Consider the following 22,310-nt stretch of genomic DNA (forward strand, 5'->3'; position numbering starts at 1 on the left):
GGAATATTACATCTTCATTTACTCTGGTCATAAACACACACCTGGGGCGGTTCTGCAATAAACGTCCAGTTCTGCCTTTATGAGCTTCCTCCTGCTCATGAACATCTTCAGCTGGACCATCATGAGGTCACCGGGGCCATGACATCATTGGCATGAGCTCAGTCCAAAGGTGCAGATGGGGGTCACAGAGACCTGAGGACCACGCTTCTGATGGACGTCTGTGTTTGTGTGTTTAAAGATCACCTGGTAACCACCCGGTGGATGTTGAGAACCACCAGATGACCATCATCAGTGTTATTCAAGGATGCATAAACTGTGACGTCTGACCAAAATGTTGGCCTGTGATTTTATCAGTTGCACACTCTTAAAAACAAAGGTGCCAGGAACAAACAAAGAGGAAGTTTCCACAGTTACACCATTGGAACTTTGTTTTTGGTTCATCAAAGAACATTTTAAGTGTGAAGATTTGAATAATCTAATCTAAAGAAACAACCTCTTTTTTCTACAGTTTATGGAAACATTTGAGGACTGAAAAGGTACCAACAATGATAAAGGTTCTTCATGGAACCATCTATACTAATAAGTACCAATTAATACCAATTAGACAAGAACATATTGAACTAGTGGTCTCAAACTCAGTTCTTGGAGGGCCACAGCTCTGCATAGTTTAGCTCCAACCATCTCCAACTCACACCTGCTTAATAGTCTCTAGTGCTGCATCTCAATTTGCATAATATTCATCCTAAATAGTATTTGAAATTAGAACGTTCCAAACCATAGTTTGCTGAAAAGAGTATGCCAAAGGTTTCCAGATGGTTTATTAATTCCGGTAAAAACTCAAAGTGTAGAAGAGTCCATACTCTAATATACGCTAATATTGCCCACAATACATTGCACATTGGATTGTTTAGAACTACAAGCTCGGGTAAAAAGTGTAATCAAACTACAAACATGAAGGATGGTCTCGCGTGTCCGCCAAGTAGAGAGGCTTCGGTAAAGTTGTTTGAATGACTGATAATTAATATCTAGCCAACTGGAACATGTTTAAACCGCGTTTTCCGTGTTATATTTTATCTACAACAACACTGTGAACTTATATCAAGTTATGTTTGGACATTAACATCTGAATGCATAATTATCTAAAGACCTGAGGAGATTTCTCTGTATGAAAGACTTGGCAGATTATCCTGCTGCTGTTTCTCCAATAAGGTATGTACTGTAATTACGGTAAATATGAAAGAAATGTGGATGATGTGTCGAGATGATTGACAGGGGACTTTAAGCAACACAATGATCTGTTAATGAAGTAGTATGTCCCAAAGCTTCACACTCTTCTGTTACACACTCAAAAGTATATACTTTTCCTATATTAAAAAAGTACATACTTTTAGGGCGCAGCATAGTAGTCTTGAACACCTTGATTAGTTGGATCAGCTGTGTTTGATTACTGTTGGAGCACAACTGTGCAGAGCTGCAGCCCTCCAGGAATCCAGTTTGAGACCATTGGATTAAACTGATATAATAGCAGAATAAAGACGATTACAATTATGGTCAACATTTGTCTAAATATAAGCCTGTTTGAAGTCTTCAAAGCAAAAAAGTTATTAAGAACTACAAACATTTCTTTTTTTTTTTTATTGGATTTTTCAAAATTGGTCGTATGTACACAGTACTGAGTAGAACATGAACAGTATACATTATTTTAAGGGGAAAAAAAGAGAAAACAGAAATGAAAAAAATAAATAAATAGAAATTATAAGATAAGAAAAATAGAATAAAAATTAATAAATAAAACTAAATAAATGAAATTAAAAACAGCAGTGTGGTGTAATTCAAAACAATATTACAATATTGTGGTGTGTACAATTAAGGATACATAGTAGAATTATAATCAATGCCAAGACAGTTCAAAGGAGTTTCCCACATTTTCTGGAATGATTTGGATTTTCCTTTTAATATATGTCCAATTTTTTTCATCACTATGGTTTCTTTAATCAGGATTATCCAGTCCTTGACAAGAGGGGGTTCTGTCCCGACCCATTTATTTATAATTATTTTCCTCCCCAGCATCAGTAGAGATACAAACATTTCTTTACATTGTTATTATTATACTTTTTTAAATGCAAATGCACAAAAACATATTTTTTATCACCCCATAATTACAAAAATATTTCAAAGAACCAGAAATTGTGTAACTAAATGCTATGCAAATGATGAACATACACCTGTGTAAAAACCTAATTCATATCTAACGGAGGCCAGCTAGCGTAGTGCTGTGCACGTAAACCTTCCTCCTCTGACCTCTAATGGTGCTCTCTCTTGTTATGGAAAACCGTCTCCACTGCAAAAAATGCTTTCTGACTTAGATTTTTTGTCTTCTTTCTAGTTCAAGTATCTAAAAATTTTTATAATCAAGAAGCATTTTCCGGGGAAGCAAAACAATGTCTTGTTTTAAGAAATAATATGCCTAAATTAAGTGAGTTTTTCTTTAAAACAAGCTAAATAATATGCCAATGGGGTAAGCAAAATAATCGTGTTTTTCCTTTTGACATAAGATTATTTTGCTTAGCCCATTGGCAGATTGTTTGTTTTAAGGGAAAAACTCACTAAATTTTGGTATATTATTATTGTCTTAAAACAAGACAGTATGTTTTGCTTGTCAAAAAAATTCTTCTTGATTTAAGAATTTTTAGATATTTGGACAGGAAACAAGACAAAAAAATCTAAGTAAGAAAATAATTTTTCAAAGAATCGCTGGTTCGATCCCAGCTCAGACCGGGTTGGGTGCAGTAGGACCAGTGGGTTGCACATATAAACATGAATAATAAAAAGCCCAAAATCTTTTTGCCTAAAGAGTCTCATCTTAATAGTTAAAGAATCTCAAAACATTTTACAGAAAACTATTTTGCAGAATGCTAATATTACTAATAATAAAAACCATTTTTAATAATTGAGCAGCAGTAACAAAAAGAATAAACCAAATCACATTAGAACGATATCTGAAGGCTGTGACACTGAGGACTGGAGAAATAGCTGCAAATATTTTAGCTTTTCAACACTTAAAAATATTAAATTTTTAATATCACCACGCTACAACCATATCACCCTGCAGGCCAAGACCGGTTACTCACTGAAGCTAAGCAGGTCTGAACCTGATCAGTGACTGAATGGGAGATCACATGGGAAAACTAGGTTGCTGTTGGAAGTGGTGTTACTGAAGCCAGCAGGGGTGCTCAATCTGTAAGTCCTAATGCTCCAGTATAGTGAAGGGGACGCTTTACTGTCAGTGAGCGGATGAGACGTTAAAACGAGGTCCTGACTCTCTGTGGTCATTAAAAATTCAAGTGGATGCTGCACACTGGTGGTGGCGTGGAGAGACCCCCTCATGATTGTGAAGCATATTGGGAGTATGGTGATAAATGCGCTATAAATACACATTACTTACTTAAAGCAAATTAAAATGATTTTTAAAAAAAACAAAAAACAAAAAGCAAACAAAATTCATCCCCGGTGAGCATTAAAAAAAAATCCTTTTCCAAAACATTATTCCTAACATCTGACCAGTATCCACCAAAAACCCAATCCATCTTATCCAAAATTGTTCTTCATCCCCTCTCCTGTCAACTTACTTGCTCTCCCTCGCTCTCTTCCCCACCTCTCTTAGTCATCCCAGGATGTGTCAGAATTTCTATAGTTTTTCAGGGTCATGCCCAGTGGAGCGGAGAATGGCAATCACCAGAGAAAAAGAGAAAGTTGTGCCAAGCCACAGCTTTTTCCTTTACACACCCCCCTCAAACAGCCTAACTAACCTAACTAACACACCTCAGGTAGGGGGTAAACCACTCCCCAAACCCGTCCCATGAACGCAAGGATGTATAAATTGAGGTGTGAAAGAGGAGAGAACATCAGAAGTCAATCGAACAACCAAGATGAATATCATGGCGAGGCGCGATGCAGTGATGTTCTTCATGGCCTGTATGGTCTGGACAAGATGTTCAGCAGCACCAATGCAGTGCCACTTCAACTCTCAAGGTGAGTGTAAGTGATTATTTGGTTAGTGCTCTTGTGGACCGTCCACTCTGACTCCAAGTGTGTTTGACGTCTTTCTTCACAGCTCTGTGTGAGTATGATGGGAAGCAGTACTCAATGGGGGAGAGCTGGATGGAGCAGGGATGTGTTCATTGCACCTGTCTGCACCCCGTAGGCGTGGGATGCTGTGAAACGTAAGAACTAGAACACATCTAGCATTCTTTCATAAGATTGATATTGAAATGATAGTTCACACAAAACTGAAAAATCGGTCATCATTTACTCACCTTTCACAAACCTGTTTGAGTTTGACACAAAAGAAGAGAATTTGAAAAATGTTTAAAACCAGTAACCATTGATGTCCATAGTATTAGTTTTTCCTCGTGGAAGTCGGTGGTTACCAGTTTCTAACATTCTTCAAAATATCTTCTGTTGTGTTCAACAGAAAAAGGAAACTTACAAAGATTTGCGGCCAGTAGAGGGTGAGTAAATAGTGAGCAAGTGTACATTTTTGTTTGAACTACACTGTTAACAATTTCCTGTAGAATCTACAGTAACTTTCTGTAAATCAATTACAGCAAAAATACTGTATCTACATTTACAGCATCATTTGTCTTGCTGTATTTGTATTTGTATGTATATCTTTACTGTAAAATATACTGTAGTTTTTATAATGCAACTTTAAAAATCTGTAACATACTGCACAACATTCCTACAGTAAAATACAGTTCATATTACAGTAAAATACTGTGTAATTTACAAAAATACAGCGCACACCTTTGGTAAAAGAACAATGAATGACAACAGAGTTTGATGCACATATATTTAGCTACTAGTATCTATTCCTTTAAGCATTAAACATCTCTATTAGCCACTAGTGCTGAACCTTCAGGTACCTTTTTAAAAGATACAAGTACTTATCCAATATATACTAGTTCCTTAAGTTTAAATAAACACTAGTGTTAGTATATATTAATAATAATAATAATAATAATAATAATAATAATAATAATTTATTTATTTATTATACAGATCATTTAAAACTTAATTCTCAAAGCACCTTACACTTATACAAGATACAAGGATAAGAGCAAATACAGTTATACAGAGGTTAAACAAAATGATACAGAGATAAAACAAGCCAAAGACATTGTAAATGAAAAAAAATTAATCAAAAAGACAAATCTCCACAAATAGGCAAGTCTAAAAAAAAATATATAAAAAAAAAGTCTTCATGGATACTTTCAAGGATCCTGCCTGCCATATATTGTAGAGGAGTGAGTTCCAGAGGTTTGGAGCAAGGAATGAAAAAGCCCCATCATATAGAGCGCAGAGAGGTGGATCAGAGAAATAGAGATCATGTCTAGGTGAGTAAACAGTTATAAACTAATAACAGAATAACAGATTATAGTAAACAGAATAATAAACTAATTAAAAATACTAAAATAAAAAAAATACATAAAAGTTGAGAACCTAATTAATTTTGTGCTAATCATAATTGAAAGGAAAACTAATCAAAATTGATTTCTTACTAACAGATTGCTCTGAAAGTCAGTTGAAATATCTTACTAGTAACAATAGAATAGTAATTATTTGCTACTGAAATTAGGATACAAAGAATAAGTCTAACTGTCTAGGAAATAAGTACATATAGTACACTGTAAAACCCAACAGTCAACTGTATCAAATGAAATGAGTGTAGTTAACTCAAAATTGACTGAAAGTTAATTCTACTCATTTGAAAAGAGTTTTAAACTCAGTGTTGAAGGTAATGAGTTAATCAATTACCTCATTGCTTCAACTTAAATGGAGTTCACAGTACTCATATAGATTAGTTTTTTTTTTTAACTCAAACGGTTTGTTGCAATCCGTTTTCTCAAACGGTTTGAGTTGCCTTAACTTATTGGGGTTTACAGCACTTAGTTGGTTTGAGTTCTCTTTTATTGGGGTTTAATGTGCTCAAATTGCTTCATTTACTCAAATGGATTAAGTTCACCTCATTAGGATTAGTTATTGAACTTAAATGGTTTGTTGCAATCAGTTTCCCTAAACGGTTTGAGTTACCTTAACTTTTTGGGTTTTACAGTGTATAATATTAAATACTAATGCATGTAATAGTAAATAAGTAATAGTAAAAAAGTAATAGTCCCTAAAAATAAGTACTAGTGTGTTATTATTAGAAATAAGTACACTGTAAAAAGTCATTATTTACTTAAAAATGTGATTAAACCCATTGTAACTTGGAACTGTTAAATTAATTTAACTTTTATAATTATGCACATAATTCATTTACTTACAAATTAAGGCAAGAGGTTTACTCACTTTTTTAGGTAAAGCCAACTAATCATTTTTTAAAGCAACATGTTTACTCACTTATTTTCATTAAAGTCAAATAATATTTTGTTTTACAGTGTAGTAGTTGCTTGTTTATATGTGTGTTTTAGATTTTAAAACAGCTTGCCATAGAGGCCTGCTTATTTTCTAGAAACAACTGATTTTAATTGTTCTCCCAAATGGTGTGTTCATTTATTTATAAATTTTTCTTTCTAAGCCTAACCTAAATGTCTGCAAATACTCTAAGAAGAGATAGTTGATGTAGTTAGTTGCAATTTATGTTTTAAAGTTATTTTAGTCAGCAAAATTTCCAAAAAGAACCATTTAATCAAGTTTATAAAACAAAGAGTTATGGTCATTGTTTATTAATGGCTGTTTGAAGTCATTGTAAATTACTCCATAAACACACATACAGATGTCACCACTTCAAAATGTTCCCTCTGCCTCCGCTCTTACCGCCGCCACAGAGGTACCTACGTGTGCCAGCAGCTTTTGACCGATGGGTGGCGCTTTACCCATAGATTGTCAGCTATGCCTTTTCACAATACTAGATGGGACGGCTCTGTATGTGTACCTTATGTGATGTGTTCGATTAAAAATATAATTTTGTTTGTTTGTTTTAGTTAATAGATTGTTTAGATAATAAACATGATTTTACACTATACTGTACGTTTTAGAAAAGATACTACATGGTGAGAGGTATAGCCCTATAGGCTGTAAAAAATTAAGCAAATATAAGAATTAAGTTCTTTATCCTTTATAGTGCCCTATTAAATTGCGTTGGGTTGAAAAGGATGTTTCGATTTCTTTGACCATCATGGCGATGTTATTACCTCAAATCTTAAACGTGCGGACACTGATATGAAAACCGCGGCACAGCACACAATACGAAATAATATTAAGATTATCGAGTCGATAGAGCACATCCCCTGATTGCAGTATAACTTGCTTTATTTAATAATTATTATTTATTACAGGCTAGGTAACAAATATTTGACCAACTGCACTACATGCAAAACACTCTCAAGCACTCAAAATAGGTTCCCTTATGCATGGATATTAGTGGCAGTTATGAATTAATTAAATGGGCATATCCGCAAGCAAAGTGAGCCGCATATTATTTGTCGTCTGTTCATTTTTTCTCTGTTTATTTCTCTTTCACACGCATGCAGAGCGAAGAGCATGCAGAAAGAAAAAAAATCTGCTTGTTTAAATACATATTATGCATCTTGATCTTTGCTGTTTAAAACTCACTGTAAATCTGTCCGTTTAGCCCAAATGTTAAAGAACTGTTCACTCGCAGTGTCCATCGGCCCGTGGATTTCCCTCCTTGGTGTGAGGTTCGAGTTGAGTCTCTGACGTGTCAGGTCACGCTGGTCATGACCGCCGACCCTCGCCTGCCCTGCATTCCTGGAGAAGACAACAATGTTGACCCGAGACACGGAGCACTCAACATTAACCTGGGAGGCTAGCATGGAAGACGACTTTATTCACAAATCATCTGTCTGTCATGTGAGATAATACTCCGACCTAAAGCATCTGTATTCTGAAAGCATAACCATTACCATTGAAGTGCTCGAAGCAAGAAACTGGTTTGACATGTAGAAAGTAGGGAAGAAAAGCTGGCTTTTTTAATGTTTTAACATTACACTAGAATGAAAAATAGATAAGAAATGGTTGTGCATTGTGTATTGATCAGTGTTTATTCTACCATTTATCATTTTTATTGAATCGCTATATCAATGAACTGCACTGCATTGTGTCTTTCAGCTCATTGCCTGAATAGTCATGATGTATTTAAGCTCTGAGAATAAAAGCAAGAAGACTTTGGTTTGACAATTACATTTGATAATGCTTCTACTTTTTAAAATTAAAACGTTTTGTTTCTTAATCATTTATGCACTATTGTAAATAATCAGCTACAGGCCTAGTAATATATACCCTCTAATAGTTTGTTTACTCTTAATAAAAAATATGTAACAAAAAAAATCTCTGTTTTCATTGCTTTTTTTAAAAAATTCGTCATAAAGTGTCAAGGGTTTTATTAAATCTTCAGCTGGAATCTTCTGTCTTTACAGATTTTATTCAGTTTTCTTTTGCATGTAGAGAAATGTACAAAATAGCTTGCAATAGAGGAACTGAAATATAATAGAAACAGTCTTTTGGAGCACACATTGCAATATTGACAATAAATACAGAACATTTTTTAACATTACAAGAGGTAAAGCCGTCTCTTGGTCAAGTCTGAAATGTTGAAGTAGCTTAAATAAAGAATGATTTCATTGCACGGCAAAAGGTAAAACCATTCGAACGACACTGAATTAGGAATGGACTGCTCGCATGACACCATGACAGTTGTTTTGGGATCTCCCGCTTCAAACCCCAGCACAACTCAAATATTGATGCTGTTTGTCCCTGTGAACTGCGAAACATATGAAGCGAGCGTGGGATTGGTGGGAAGCACTTTGATTGGCAAGTCCCAGCTGAAGGTGTCTACATCCACGTGCTCGGCCCCGGTCCACACTGTGACCTCTGACTGATTCTGCAGGACCACTGGTGCCTCCACAGGCTCCCTCGCCGTGACAAACTCAAAATGCAGACGCCATCTTAATGTCACTGAGAAAGAGGTAAAAAACACTGGATGAGAATGCTTTCTTCATTAATTCAACTGCAGTTTTAATAAAAGTCACATACCTGGTTTGCATATTTTTGATCTAACATTTTAAACTCCAGGGTTATGCAAACCAGAATCATTAAAGGGATACTTGTATTTGGCATCATCAACCTTTATGACTTTCTTTGTTCAGATGAACACTAAATAAGATATTTTGAAAAATATTAGAAAGCGGTAACCATTGACTTAGTAATACATAGTATTTGTTTTTCCTACTATGGTCGTCAATGGTTACAGGTTTTTTAGCTTTCTTAAAAACATCTTCTTTTGTACTTCTTTTGTAAAGGTTTGGAACCACTTGAGGGTGAGTAAATGTTCATTTTTTGAGGTGAACTATCCCTTTAAAAGTGCTCCAAACTATGATTTCGACAGATTGTAGGTCCAAAAACTTGATTTTATTACATGTAGGCTTTGACGACACCACTCATACAGTTAAAGTCAGAATTATTAAAACCCCCTGAATTATTAGCCCCCGTTTATTTTTCCCCCAATTTCTGTTTATCGAAGAGAAGATTTCTTCAACACATTTCTAAACATAATAGTTTTAATAACTTATTACTAATAACTGATTAATTTTATCTTCTCCATGATGACAGTAAATAATATTTGACTAGATATTTTTCAAGACACTTCTATACAGCTTAAAGTGACATTTAAAGGCTTAACTAGGTTAATTAGGTTAACTAGGCAAGTTATTGTATAATGATGGTTTGTTCTGTAGACTATCGAAAAAATATATAGCCTAAAGGGGCTAAAAATTTTGACCATAAAATGTTTTTAAAAAAAATTAAAAACTGCTTTTATCCTACCCAAAATAAAACAAATAAGACTTTTTCCAGAAGAAAAAATATCACATACTGTGAGAATTTCCTTGCTCTGTTAAACATCATTTGGGAAATATTTAATAAAGAAAAAAAAATTATTCTAATAATTCTGTAGGAACGTAAATGATCATATGCATTTGTTTATATTGCATGTCTTTCACCCAGAAGGTGATTCCAAAGGCAGACTCAAAGGCAAGACTCAAAGGCAGACCATCAACTCTGCTCTGGCTTTTTCCTGCTCTTTTCTTCTGCTCTGGAGTCTATCTTCTCTGATTCTCCTGCTATCAGGCTATCTTCGGGGCCTACGCTCTCTCTGTCTGTCTGTCTGTCTGTCTGTCTGTCCCTCCACTTTATTTTACATTTAAGCTGGGTACAATTATTATCATATGTTTTATCATTTTATGTTTTATCATGTTATACAGTTATTTTATAACTAATTCAGTTGTAAACATAGAGAACTATTGTCATTAAATCAATTCATTTTCAAGTATTTGTGAATTACTTTTGATTTAACATCAACACTTAATAATGCTCCATATTGCAATACAATACAATCACATAAAAACAACGCTCTCCCACATTTATAGCTATTAATACTGCCCTTATTTCTATTTTTGGTATAAGATTGCAGAAGGATGGTTTGACTAGAAATGCACAGTTTTTCACCATGACTTTTTATTCATTTGACAGAGTTCGAACCGCTGTAGCTAAAAACACCTTTCCCTACAATTCTGACTACAACTGTCAATTTTCTGCAATTTAAATACTTAAACATCACACAGTAACTGAATAAACAAGCTTTCCACTGGTGTATTCTTTGTTAGAACAATGTTTGGCTAAAATACAACTATTTTGAAAATCTGAGGTTTTAAAAAAATCTAAATACTGAGAAAATAGCATTTAAATTTGTCAAAATGAAATATGTAGGTCAATAATTTTAAATTGAGATATGATATACTTACAGTGGAATACTGACAAAAATCTTCATGGAGAATTAGCTTTATATTTTTGGCCATTATTTTTTTATTTAATCTTGACCAATTTAATATAGTTTTTGAAAATCTTTTAGAATATACACTCCCATTAGTAGTCATTGTTTTCATCTTTTTTTTAAATAAAATGATTCTGTTCATCAAGGTGGCAGTTATTAAATGTAAAACAAAATAATTTTTTTCTGCTTTCTTATTGTATGTAGTTTCAAATGAAATTGTTACTAAAGTCATTATTGCTTTTACTATGATTACCACTGGTAATAATAATAATAAAATTAATAATAATAATAATAATAGGTAACACTTTAAAATAATGGCCCATCAGTTAATGAGTTTACTAGCATTAACAAACAATTAGTAACACATTGCAGTATTTTTACATCTTTGTTAACATTAGTTATTAGCTTATAGTATATGTTCAACTCACTGTGGATCAACTAATGTTAATGAGCAAAACTTTGGATGTGAAGAATGCATTAGTTAATATTGAGCTATGATTAATAAATGCTTTACAACATTATTCATACTTAGATAATGCTAGTATACACATTACCTAACATTAACTAATGGACCATTATTCTAGTGTTACCTAATAATTATATTAATAATAATTAATATTAAAGTGATTTCTGAAAGATCATGTGACTGAAGACTGGAGTAATGAAGCTGAAAGTTCATTAAAATAACTGTAATAATTTTTTTAATTAAATGACAAATGATATATTTATAGTGCAATAACATTTCACAATTTTACAATTTGTACTGTATTTTTGATTAAATAAATGCAGCCTTGGTGAGAGGATAAACTTATTTTAAAACATTTTAAAATCCTACTGACCCCAAACTATGGTAGCGTATACCCAAGTAACTGGTTTTGTGGTCCAGGGCCACATATTTATAATATCTATTTTCAATTAAAAAAAACAGTACCATCTAAAAACAAATAGTAAATGAAACACATTCTGTACATTTGTAGATGATGAAGTTTTTGTAACCTATATCTGTGGTGAACCCCGGAGTGACGTTGAGGGGCACGGGAAGAGAGAAATGGCTGCATGCTGTGTGCAAGCAGGACTCTAGATGTCGGCCATGACCAGTGACACTGACCGCCTGGCCGGGTCGTCTCTGATACTGCTCCTGCACCTCCTCTTCACTTTGCAGACTTACTGAATACTGAACAGACAGAAGACATAAATGCACATGAACATTTCTGGGCCGCTTCATTAAGTATTTACAGTACTGTGCAAAAATTCATCTTCAAGACATTTCAACAAAACTAACTTTAAAGCTGCAGTACTATATAAAGTTTAAAGGGATAGTCCACCCAAAAATGCAGCATCATTAATTCTCCCTCACATGGTTATAAACCTTTATGAGTTTCTTTCTTCTGAAAATTATATATTAAATACTAAGAGTAAGTTTTATACATAACTATTTTATCATCTTTGAAAAATCTTAAAGAATTAACCAGCTGTTAAATAATCTGTACACTACCTGACACAAGTCTTATTGCCTATCTAAGTTTTAGGAACAACAAATAATAACTTGACTTCTAGTTGATCATTTGGTATCAGAAGTGGCTTATATGAAAGGCAAACGCCTCTAGATTACACTTATTTTAATTTTCATAATTATTTAATTAGGACAGTAAGGTCTGACTTTGCTTCCACAAAAGTCTTGTCACTTAACAGAAATAAAAAATATAAAATATAAAGTCATGCGGCAGTGGAAAAAGAATTACTATTGTGTATGACTCCCATGAGCTTAGACGGCTACATCCATACATCTCTGCAATGTCTCAAATATCGTATTAATAAGGTCATCTAGAATGGCAAAGAAAGCGTTCTTGCAGGACTCCCAGAGTTCATCAAGATTCTTTGGATTCATCTTCAATGCCTCCTCCTTCATCTTACCCCAGACATGCTCAATAATGTTTATGTCTGGTGACTGGGCTGGCCAGTCCTGGAGCACCTTGACCTTCTTTGCTTTCAGGAACTTTGATGTGGAGGCTGAAGTATGGGAAGGAGCGCTATCCTGCTGAAGAATTTGCTCTCTCCTGTGGTTTGTAATGGGCAGCACAAATGTCTTGATATGTCTTGTTGATGTTACCATCCATTCTGCAGATCTGTCACACGCCCCCATATTGTTTGTAACCCTTCTGTGAGAATCTTGGGTCCATGGGGGTTCCAATAGGTCTTCTGCTGTATTTGTGATGATTGTAATGCAGTTCAACAGATGATTCATCAGAAAAAAAATCTACCTTCTGCCACTTTTCCAAAGGATCAACTAGATGTCAAGTTATTATTTGTTGCTCTTACAACTGGGATTGACGACAAGAATATCTCTTTGTTTCCACTTCATGGTGTTTTGTCTTAAATGTAGTTTTTTCTTCATCCTCCTATTCTTTTTATTTTATTTCCATCATTGCTGTTATATTATGATATGCATGACTCCAGACTATTTATTGTATTTGACCCAAATTATTGTGTTAAGCCACCTTGGGATAATCAAGTCTTGGGGAGGGGCTTGGGTTAAAACTGAAATAGAAAAAAGAAAACTGTAATGTTTACTGTTGTTTTATATGCAAATTTTATTTTCCTTCAATAATAATAATAATATTAATAATATTAATAATAATAATAATAATATATTTTGAAAGTAAGGTAGCTGGTACCCATTGAGTATTTTACCACCACCACCATCTTCTTCAGAATATGTTATCTTGTGATGAACAGAAGAAAGAAACTCATAAAAGTTTAAAACCATATGAGGGAGAATAAATGAATTGAATTTTTCTGAATTGAATTTTTGGGTGGACCATCCTTTTAAACATTTTGGGTGAACTATCCCTTTAAAGGTACTTTTGTTACAAAACAAAAATGATGTTTCAAAAATAATACCAGAAACTGATTTTATTTATCAATTTCTATTAACTAAATAAATCAACATTTTCTGCAACCAGCCTTTGTGTTTAAAGCAGCGTTTGTCTTCGGTGCACAGTCCATAATTTAAGGCAGCTTTGCAGGAAGGTTTCTTTGAGTGTTCAGTCTCCACAGTTCTTCAGGATTTAGTCTGTTTCATTTTTTTCTTCATGTCTTTCAGGTGGATCTGATCTCTGTTTTGAGCACTGGCTGCTGTCAGACTCTTCATGCAAACAGAAATCTAACTGAACTATTACAATTAATCAACTTTTTTATTTATTGTTTTTGGAAATGTAAACTGATATTTCCTGTGGACACACTACATCAAAAGATAGAAAAGTAAAAATTTACTTCAAAGTATTTTTGTTGGTGAAAGAACTAGTGATCAAAGACTAAATCCAGGACAAAAAGACTTCACATTTTCCACAAGAATATTTCAAATTAGACCTATAATAATTATACAAGTTTAAGATAATTATATACGTTTCTTGATCACCACATCAGCATATAAAAATGATTTCTTAAAGATCTTAAGACTGGAGTAAAATAGCATTGTCATCACAGAACAAATTTATACTTAGTTATTTTAAACTGGAAATATAATTTCACAAATATTTAGTTTTTACTGTATTTTTGATTAAACAAATAAAATGTATTATTTGTGTATTGTTATTTTGACGTTAAAGAAATCTCACCGACCTGTATACATGGAATATCTCCTTCCGAGAACGTGAAAGTGCCGATAACATCTTCTCCAAGCCTGTACACGGTCTTAAAGATACAGAACTTAGCCACCTTCCCCCGCATGTTTGTGATGTTGAACATATCTGTAAAGGAAAGACATGTGCTCACTACCAGATTCACAGAATTCAAAACAAGAGAACAACATGACAACTGATATAAACCCATATTCCTACGCACACGGGCACCGGCGTGAGGTAGTGATCATTAGCATGTCCAGTGCTCTTTCTAGTGGTCTTGTATCTCTCCTGCTTCCTTCCTCCTCCTCAAGGAAAGGGTTTGAAGGAGCCACTTCTTCATCCTGATGGAACGGAGGCTCTGGCATGCCTGCAGAGGAACATCAAACATCATCAAACGCTGGTCTGGTGCATCCTGACCGACTTCACAATGTTTTTTATTTCTATTTCTGTCACCTGATGGACTTTCTGATCACTTTTGACTGGCTCATTTGGGGACTAAATAAACTTCTTGGTGTACAATTTATTGTAATATTGAATAATATTACTGTCATTTTAAGGTCGCTGGTTCGAGCCTCGGCTGGGTCAGGTGGCGTTTCTGTGTGAACTTTGCCTGTTCTCCCCGTGTTTGTGTGGGTTTCCTCTGGGTGCTCCGGTTTCCTCCACAAGTCCAAAGACATGCGGTACAGGTGAATTGGGTAAACTAAATTGTCCATAGTGTATGTGTGTGAATGAGAGTGTATGGGAGTTTCCCAGTGATGGGTTGCAGCTGGAAGGACATCTGCTGCTTAAAAAAAGTGCTGGATAAGTTGGCGGTTCATTCCGTTGTGGCGACCCCAGATTAATAAAGGGAGTAAGCCGACAAGAAAATGAATGAATGAATGAATTACTGTCATTTTAAGATCACTCATTGCATAATGATAATATAAGAGTACAACTAGAATAATATGACAGCACCAGAAAAATGTTTTTTTTGCCATAATACTGATTTTATGAATGTCTAAATATATTTCTAATAATTAAAAAACTTGTGTACATTTTTTACCTAAAAGGTCATGGCAAGTGAGTGACACGGTGCAGCCATCTAGTGGCTTAATTTTACATTTCAGGAGAAATATCAAGGATTTTCCTAGAGTTTGTTTTCCAGTAGATGGCAGCAAACATTGGATTAAATGCTGGCTATTGGCAAAACAGCAAACGTGGAGATTGCAGGATTGAAAGTCCTTTTAAACGTATTCTTCCGAAATAGCTTTAGTTGTCAAAAAGTATCAAAGTCATGCTCATACATTATATGAAATAAGTCGATACTAGGTCTAAAAGACCCTTAATAGTAATAGCAGTAATAACACTGATTTGCAAGTCATTTTGGAACTGTGCTAAATGAGTACATGTAAAGAATTTGACAGCACCAAACGGAGCTTGATCCTGATCTTTATTGATCTGAATCATCAGATTCAAGCTGAATCATAACACTCATTAACTGGATTTTAAAGATTTGCATCATTCTTTCTATCACTTGCTGTTTTTTATAATCCTAAACTGTACTGTATAAAGTGCTGTAAAGATAAAGATGACTGAACATCTAAAACAAGCAAAAGTCCTTGATTACTGATGGCACTGTGATGACACCATCCTCATGTGTATATTTGTCACTCATGGTAATTAATTCCTCAACCATAAAATCTGATAATAATATGTGGTTTACCGAGGTAGACATATTGGTCTGATCATGTGATAACATGAGGGCCTTCGCAAAAGGGAACCATGTTTTATGTGGGATTAAAAAAAAATTTATCACATTTTATGCAAATATGTAACATTTCACACTCATTCATTTTAGCGGGGAAAAAATCTGAAGAAATTATTAATGCACCTCTAATCTAGCACGCTGAAAATTAAGCTCAGCTTTGAATGGACAAGACTAAAAGGGAAATCGTATACAAAGGCAGCAAAGAGGTCATGTGTGTAACCTACCATGAAGCACCAGGACTCTGAAAGGGACTCGCAGTAATTTGATAGGCGAGTTGACTCGCTGACAGCCAATCGTGAGTTTGTACACGTATTTCACTGCCTGACCCCGAAAACTAGGCGGACCGTCAGTGGGCACGACCTCGCTGTAGGAATCTGAAAGAGAAAACATTATTTGGTGAAAATCTCAGTTTGTAATGCATGTGTGCTTGTCTGCTGTAGCTCAGAATGATAATGACAATGATAAGCTTAATTTGCCATTACATGACTGAATAACTGACTTTTGGCTCTGTGCCTTTTTTTAGTGTAACTTTATCTGGGTCTTGAGGAATCATGAGGAAAACTGATGTTCAATAAAGGCCTCACTTAGAATAACAGATGGTGTGAAAGTGTGAACAACATCATAAAAATGAGTGAATCTGTGTGTGGTTTACATTCAGTTTCTTACATGTCTTGCTCTCTCCAGGGTCCAAGCGAAGGTCACAGAATAAAATCTTCGGTGGTGTGTCCAGGACACACTGCCCTCGTTCACCTGAATCAATGAAAAAAAAAACAACAACTAAGAAATCATGAAATCTCTCCTCATGCTCATGATCTAAATCCCTCTCCAAAATCAAGAAGTTTCTTGTAAATAAAGAGATTACAGAAAGCGGGAAAAATAGGTAAAGCTTAAACCAGCTCAGTCTGTCGTCTAATCCTCAACACAAACAAACTTTCACATAAACTCACTGTATTTGGCTTACACTGTCATATGTAAGGCACAATTCAACAACAACAACATATAGGCAGACAAGTTGACAAATGACACAAACAGGAAGTCTGTGACCAATTCAAATAATCACACTGTTTACTTTCACATGCTTTTTTTAAGCAGAAGTCACCGACTGAAGGTTTATATCAGCAGACGAGTGTAAACTATGCATTTTCAACCGTTTTTGGTCATCATTCTAGTCATCAGTTTTACCCACTTTCTGTACATAAAATACATGCTAAACAACATTCTTAAATATTGATTTTTTATAAAAAACATAATATTTAATTGTGTGAATTTGCATACTCTGCTTAAAGCAAGCAAACATTCTCATCAAATTAAAGTTCACCTGTGGATTATAACAATAAACTGAGGTCTTATGACATAAAACATTTCATCTTTGGTAGAAACATTACAACATTATTTATAACCTTTAATCCACAAACTTGTCAAATAGTCATAAGCACATTAACAAAAATCTGGAGTCAAGATTCCTGCCGCATGCCAACATATAGTATACAGAATATCAATATCTCAGAAAACCCCCAATTGTGTTGCATACAAAAGTTACAATTCAATTCACCTTTATATCTATAGCGCTTTTCCAATGTAGATTGTGTCAAAACATAGATGAGGTTCAAGTAAATTGAAACTTCTTCAGTCCAGTTTGCACAGTTGAAGTTCAGTTCAGTGTAATGTAAATTTCACTGCTGAAAGCTCAAACACTGAAGATCAAATCCAACGATGTGCAGCAATCTTACTTCATTTTTATATAGGTTGCATTGCCCAGGATAAGCACTAGTAGCATTTAGATGAACAATACGACAAATGCATCTCTATAATGTAAATGACCACACTATAAAACCCAGCAGTCAACTTTATCAAACTAAATGAGTGTAGTTAACTCAAAATTGACAAAGTTAATTCTACTCATTTGTAAAAGAGTGTAGAACTCAGTGTTGAAGGTAAGAAGTTAATTAAATACCTCATTACTTCAACTTAAATGGAGTAAGTTCACAGTACTCATATAGATTAGTTTTTTTAACTCAAATAGTTTGTTGCAATCAATTTTCTCAAACGGTTTGAGTTGCCTTAACTTATTGGGTTTTACAGTTTTACAATTCTTGGTTGGTTTGAGTTCTCGTCATTTATCAGGTTTTAATGTGCTCAAATTGCTTCGTTTACTCAAATGGATTAAGTTCACAGTACTCATTAGGATTAGTTATTGAACTTAAATGGTTTGTTGCAATTGGTTTCCTCAAATGGTTTGAGTTACCTTAACTTTTTGGGTTTTGCAGTCAGTGGTCGGCTGCACCAGCAGTGCGCAAGTTAAACAGTAGCCTAGTTGTGACTTAAAGGGACACTCAGTTACAACTTACACACTACTGAATATTTTTGTGTTGCACCACTGAACTTAGTTTAAACATAACGCTACGCTTCAACTAAATATTTACAGCAGTCGATGCATTAGTTGCAGAATTTTAAAGCAGTTTAATGATTTAAATGCTTTTTATTGTATTTTACGTCATTCAAGGCATTCTACGCATGACTTTATGTAGAGCTTACGACCTACTAACTACGGTTTGCCCTAAGAACATGTGGTGCAACCAAACTGAGAACAAATTTTGTTACAAACTAGCTAGTAGTTACTTAGCCCCTAGTGTGGACTTTAAGTTCCAGTTTAAGAAAGAACTTACGAACAGCTGGTGCAACCCTACCCAGGTCACATGAGAGTCTGTACCTGCACATACATCATTATGCAACAGAAAGCTCAAGCTCAGGGTCGTTTCACAAAGCTGTGGCTTAGCAATAACAATATTGAAAATAATGTTCAGTAAAAAACTATTATTTCACAGGACTTCAATGTATCAAGTTTGATGTTGACATTTTTTTCTTTCTTTCTTTATAACCCTTAATATGCCTGAAACTATTGACTTGGATTTTGGAAATCACCAAGATTTCACCAAGGCTACTATAAGTTAGTCTGTACTGATGAGTTTATTTTTCACCTCTGCTTGGTATCAGCACGGTGTCACTCTCGGCTTGCACGTCCTGCTTGGTGCCCTGAGTGGGTAGAGCCACGCGACTCTCGCTGGCATGAAACTGGCAGTGGATCTGAGCACTGGACCATGCCAACATCTCACTGTGAAAGATTGACAGATTCATTCAGTATGAACAACACATTGAACTGAAAAATGAAAAGTGGAGATAGACCGAAGCACAGCTGGGTTTAAATCCCCCAGGCAATGAACAAAAAGAAGCCTTGCAATTCCATTATAAGTGTCCATTACCTGCTGGCAGATGTAGACAGATGTGACATGGGGTTTGTGAAGGTAACGAGACATTCTAAAACCTCTCCGGCCAAAAATACAGGCCCTCGTGCCATAGATGCCACCACCTCAATCATCTAAAGTAAACAGAGAGGGAAAAGATGGCACACTTAGTAAATACTATTAGTGTACATATGTGTTTTAATGGGGTTTTCCCAAAAGACGATGACCACCAAACTAGCATAGGCCGGTTTAAGATGTTGTTAGCAAAGGTAACGAAAACAATCTATTATTCAACAGATAAACTCTGAGGATGAGCTTGGTTTTAGAACGGTTGGACTTTTTGTCTTCACATATGTGGTTATGCATAAAAAACATAAATCTCATAAATAAAATGGCATTGGCAGAAACATTCAGACAAAGATAAGACTAAACAGTGATCATCTCATTTCTGCATTTAAAGAGCTGGCGTCGCGCAGCTATGCGTGTTACTACATTAGCAGAAAGTCTTAACCTTTTGTTTCCTTTACAATAACATTACCTCACCTCGAAAGTGTTTACAGCGAAGGACCAACTTATTATTCCTTTCGGTTTTCTATGTCGTGTTCCTGATTAAAGAAATTAAAAAAAACCGGCGACAATCCATCAGCTTGAAAACAAAACAACCGGAGACGGATTTTTCTTGGTCATTATGTGGTTTCCCTGAGTTTTGTTCTCAAACGTTGTTGCTACATTCATAAACGGAAAATGAAAAGTTATCATAACATGACAGTTGCTTTTATAAAAATCATTATTATGCATATCGTTTTGTATTAGTTAGTACAACATAACTCAAGGAAAATATAAGAAGTCGTAATTTAAAATAAACTCCGGTATAGCGATGTTCATACGATGGATCAAATCACACGAGTCGATTCATTTCTACGAATCAGTTGAATTGTCTGAATGAATTGTTTACTAATTCCACTGTATGTTTCTGAGTTACAAAAAGTATAGGCTCGAAAACAAGATTAAAAAATAAGTACCCTTTTATTTGCATTAGTGTCAATGACTATAAAATAATATTGTAAAATATCTTTGTTATTACCACAAACGTTTACAAACAACAATCATGTGATTGTCTTAAAAAAATGGGTCTGGAAGAAGCTGGAACTTAAACATTAAATCCCAATAACCAGGCTTATTTAAAAGAACGTTTTGGACACCTATGGTAATGTGCTGGGTAACGTTTGGTCTGGTTCCTGGAAATGAGCTGTTCAAAAGAACCGATTCGCTAAAACGAGTTCAGACGACTTGCCATTCGTGGCAAATGTGACGTAAGGTCCGATCTAAAATCACAGCGGGGGTGTTACGTTTTTCTCACAACAAACTGTTAATAAACCTGTAATGTTTAATCGTTTAAATAGTGAAATAAATGTCGTATGAGACACAACAGACAACATATAATATTTGTGTGTTTGTGGAAAACATTGAGATGACGACTCTCTATTTAACACGACCCCCCTAGTATGTTCTAAGTGGTTTAATCCATCAGAAGGCCCTACTGTACTGGAAATTGATCCTTGGCATTGAACAATTCATCAGTTAGAGCTCGTGATGTGCTGTCTTGTACAAGAATACGCGCTTTGTATTTAAGGGAACTTATGAATGGTGTATAAATGCTTGCGTCTCTACAGTTTAGCATTTTCGTTTCACTTCTGAATTTTTTCGCAAGATCCAACCGCAACAAGGTGGAGGAGCAGTCGCAGGAGCACCGGATGATGATGGATCTGTTAACATAAAGACATGCAGGCGAGAGTCAAAACAAGTGCAGCTCGTCACTGACACACACACATCCCGGGATCTGCTGGAGAGACAAGGGCAGGTAAGAGAGATCTACATCTGATCATAACATACAATACTAATTATACATGGAAAACTTAAAAAGAAACTAAACAACTAACTTGCTGAAGCCTCCGGTGGTGCTATATTTTCCTAAATAGGTCAAAAACAGGCTTTCACTTTTTAAAATTAGAGTCAAAGGATAGTATGGAGAAAAAGAGAAATGATTGGCTTTTATCTCAGAAGGCAGGCCCACTAAATCAGTGAGGTAAAGTTAGATTTATATTCACACATTCAGACTTTCTCCTTTAATATAATTTTAGAAAGGTAGTTTTTGCATATTCTAAATAGTGAAATCATATTAGAAGCTAATGACTTTTAAAGTACAACACTGTTCAGTCAAAAAATAAGTGCATGTAGTGTAATGTTGTTTCCATGTCATACTTGCATGTGATTTTAGACCGAATATACAATGTACCATGGTAAACAATATATGGAGCGAGACACAAGTTGTCACTGAACGAATGTGTGAATATAAAACCAACTTTACCTCAATCACTAAATCATATAAAGCTAGTTTTGTGGGATGTTTGCAACCCTGATCAAAGTTAAGGGACAAATTCAGTGTACAACATACTTTTCTAAATTACAGAATTAAATAGACAAATGAAATTGTAAGTTTAAAAGATTTATAATTTAAAACTACACAGGTGTTAAAGGTTTAACCTATAAAATGTCTTATTTTGTAATTTAAAAGCATTTAAACAAACCAATGAAATACATTTGAATGGGTTTTTAAAATACTAAAGTATGTATTCTGAGTAATAATAACAAAAAGTTGGATGTAATATTACTTGTGTGTCACAGCTGTAATTTTTATTTGTATTTTTTGTTAAACGTGAATGGTGATAATAGTCAATTACTATAAAATTAACATCAAAATGGTATTAATTAATAAAATATATGATTATGTTTTCATAATTAAAATGGCTAAGTACTGTTATTTTATAGTAAAAGTAAATTGAATG

The 22,310-nt window shown here is 34.6% G+C and overlaps 3 protein-coding genes across 3 annotated transcripts in view; 2 read left to right on the forward strand and 1 right to left on the reverse strand.

Moving 5' to 3' along the window:
- Positions 1-3,895: 3,895 nt before the first annotated feature.
- On the forward strand, positions 3,896-8,339 carry msmp1 (microseminoprotein, prostate associated 1). The gene is made up of 3 exons (XM_056462807.1): positions 3,896-4,032; positions 4,115-4,223; positions 7,667-8,339. The coding sequence occupies exons 1-3, from the start codon at positions 3,930-3,932 to the stop codon at positions 7,833-7,835; spliced, it is 381 nt and encodes a 126-aa protein (XP_056318782.1). The 5' UTR covers positions 3,896-3,929; the 3' UTR covers positions 7,836-8,339.
- Positions 8,340-8,427: 88 nt separating this feature from the next.
- On the reverse strand, positions 8,428-20,287 carry rgp1 (GP1 homolog, RAB6A GEF complex partner 1). The gene is made up of 9 exons (XM_056462808.1): positions 20,008-20,287; positions 19,483-19,598; positions 19,201-19,334; positions 16,889-16,972; positions 16,447-16,596; positions 14,696-14,842; positions 14,474-14,601; positions 11,849-12,026; positions 8,428-8,979 (listed from the first exon to the last, which is right to left on the reverse strand). Exons 2-9 carry the CDS (start codon positions 19,596-19,598, stop codon positions 8,756-8,758), a joined length of 1,161 nt encoding a protein of 386 aa, XP_056318783.1. The 5' UTR covers positions 20,008-20,287; the 3' UTR covers positions 8,428-8,755.
- Positions 20,288-21,006: 719 nt separating this feature from the next.
- The window catches only part of gba2 (glucosidase, beta (bile acid) 2), a 31,608-nt gene continuing 30,304 nt past the window's right edge, over positions 21,007-22,310 (forward strand). The window contains exon 1 of the mRNA XM_056461320.1: positions 21,007-21,325. The gene's annotated coding sequence lies outside the window, so the exon portion shown is untranslated. The remainder of the gene's footprint in view (positions 21,326-22,310) is intronic.

Source organism: Danio aesculapii, chromosome 7, assembly GCF_903798145.1.
Source record: "Danio aesculapii chromosome 7, fDanAes4.1, whole genome shotgun sequence".
Classification (NCBI taxonomy): Eukaryota; Metazoa; Chordata; class Actinopteri; order Cypriniformes; family Danionidae; genus Danio; species Danio aesculapii.

Excerpts from the sequence above, each read along its gene's own strand:
- msmp1 (XM_056462807.1), top strand. The coding sequence starts at position 3,930 with ATGAATATCATGGCGAGGCGCGATGCAGTGATGTTCTTCATGGCCTGT. Across the intron at positions 4,033-4,114 it reads GTGCCACTTCAACTCTCAAG|CTCTGTGTGAGTATGATGGG; the intron begins GTGAGTGTAAGT and ends CTTTCTTCACAG. Across the intron at positions 4,224-7,666 it reads GGCGTGGGATGCTGTGAAAC|TGTCCATCGGCCCGTGGATT; the intron begins GTAAGAACTAGA and ends GTTCACTCGCAG.
- rgp1 (XM_056462808.1), bottom strand. The coding sequence starts at position 19,598 with ATGATTGAGGTGGTGGCATCTATGGCACGAGGGCCTGTATTTTTGGCC. Across the intron at positions 16,597-16,888 it reads CCCTGGAGAGAGCAAGACAT|ATTCCTACAGCGAGGTCGTG; the intron begins GTAAGAAACTGA and ends TTTCTCTTTCAG. Across the intron at positions 12,027-14,473 it reads GAGATATTCCATGTATACAG|TATTCAGTAAGTCTGCAAAG; the intron begins GTCGGTGAGATT and ends CTGTCTGTTCAG.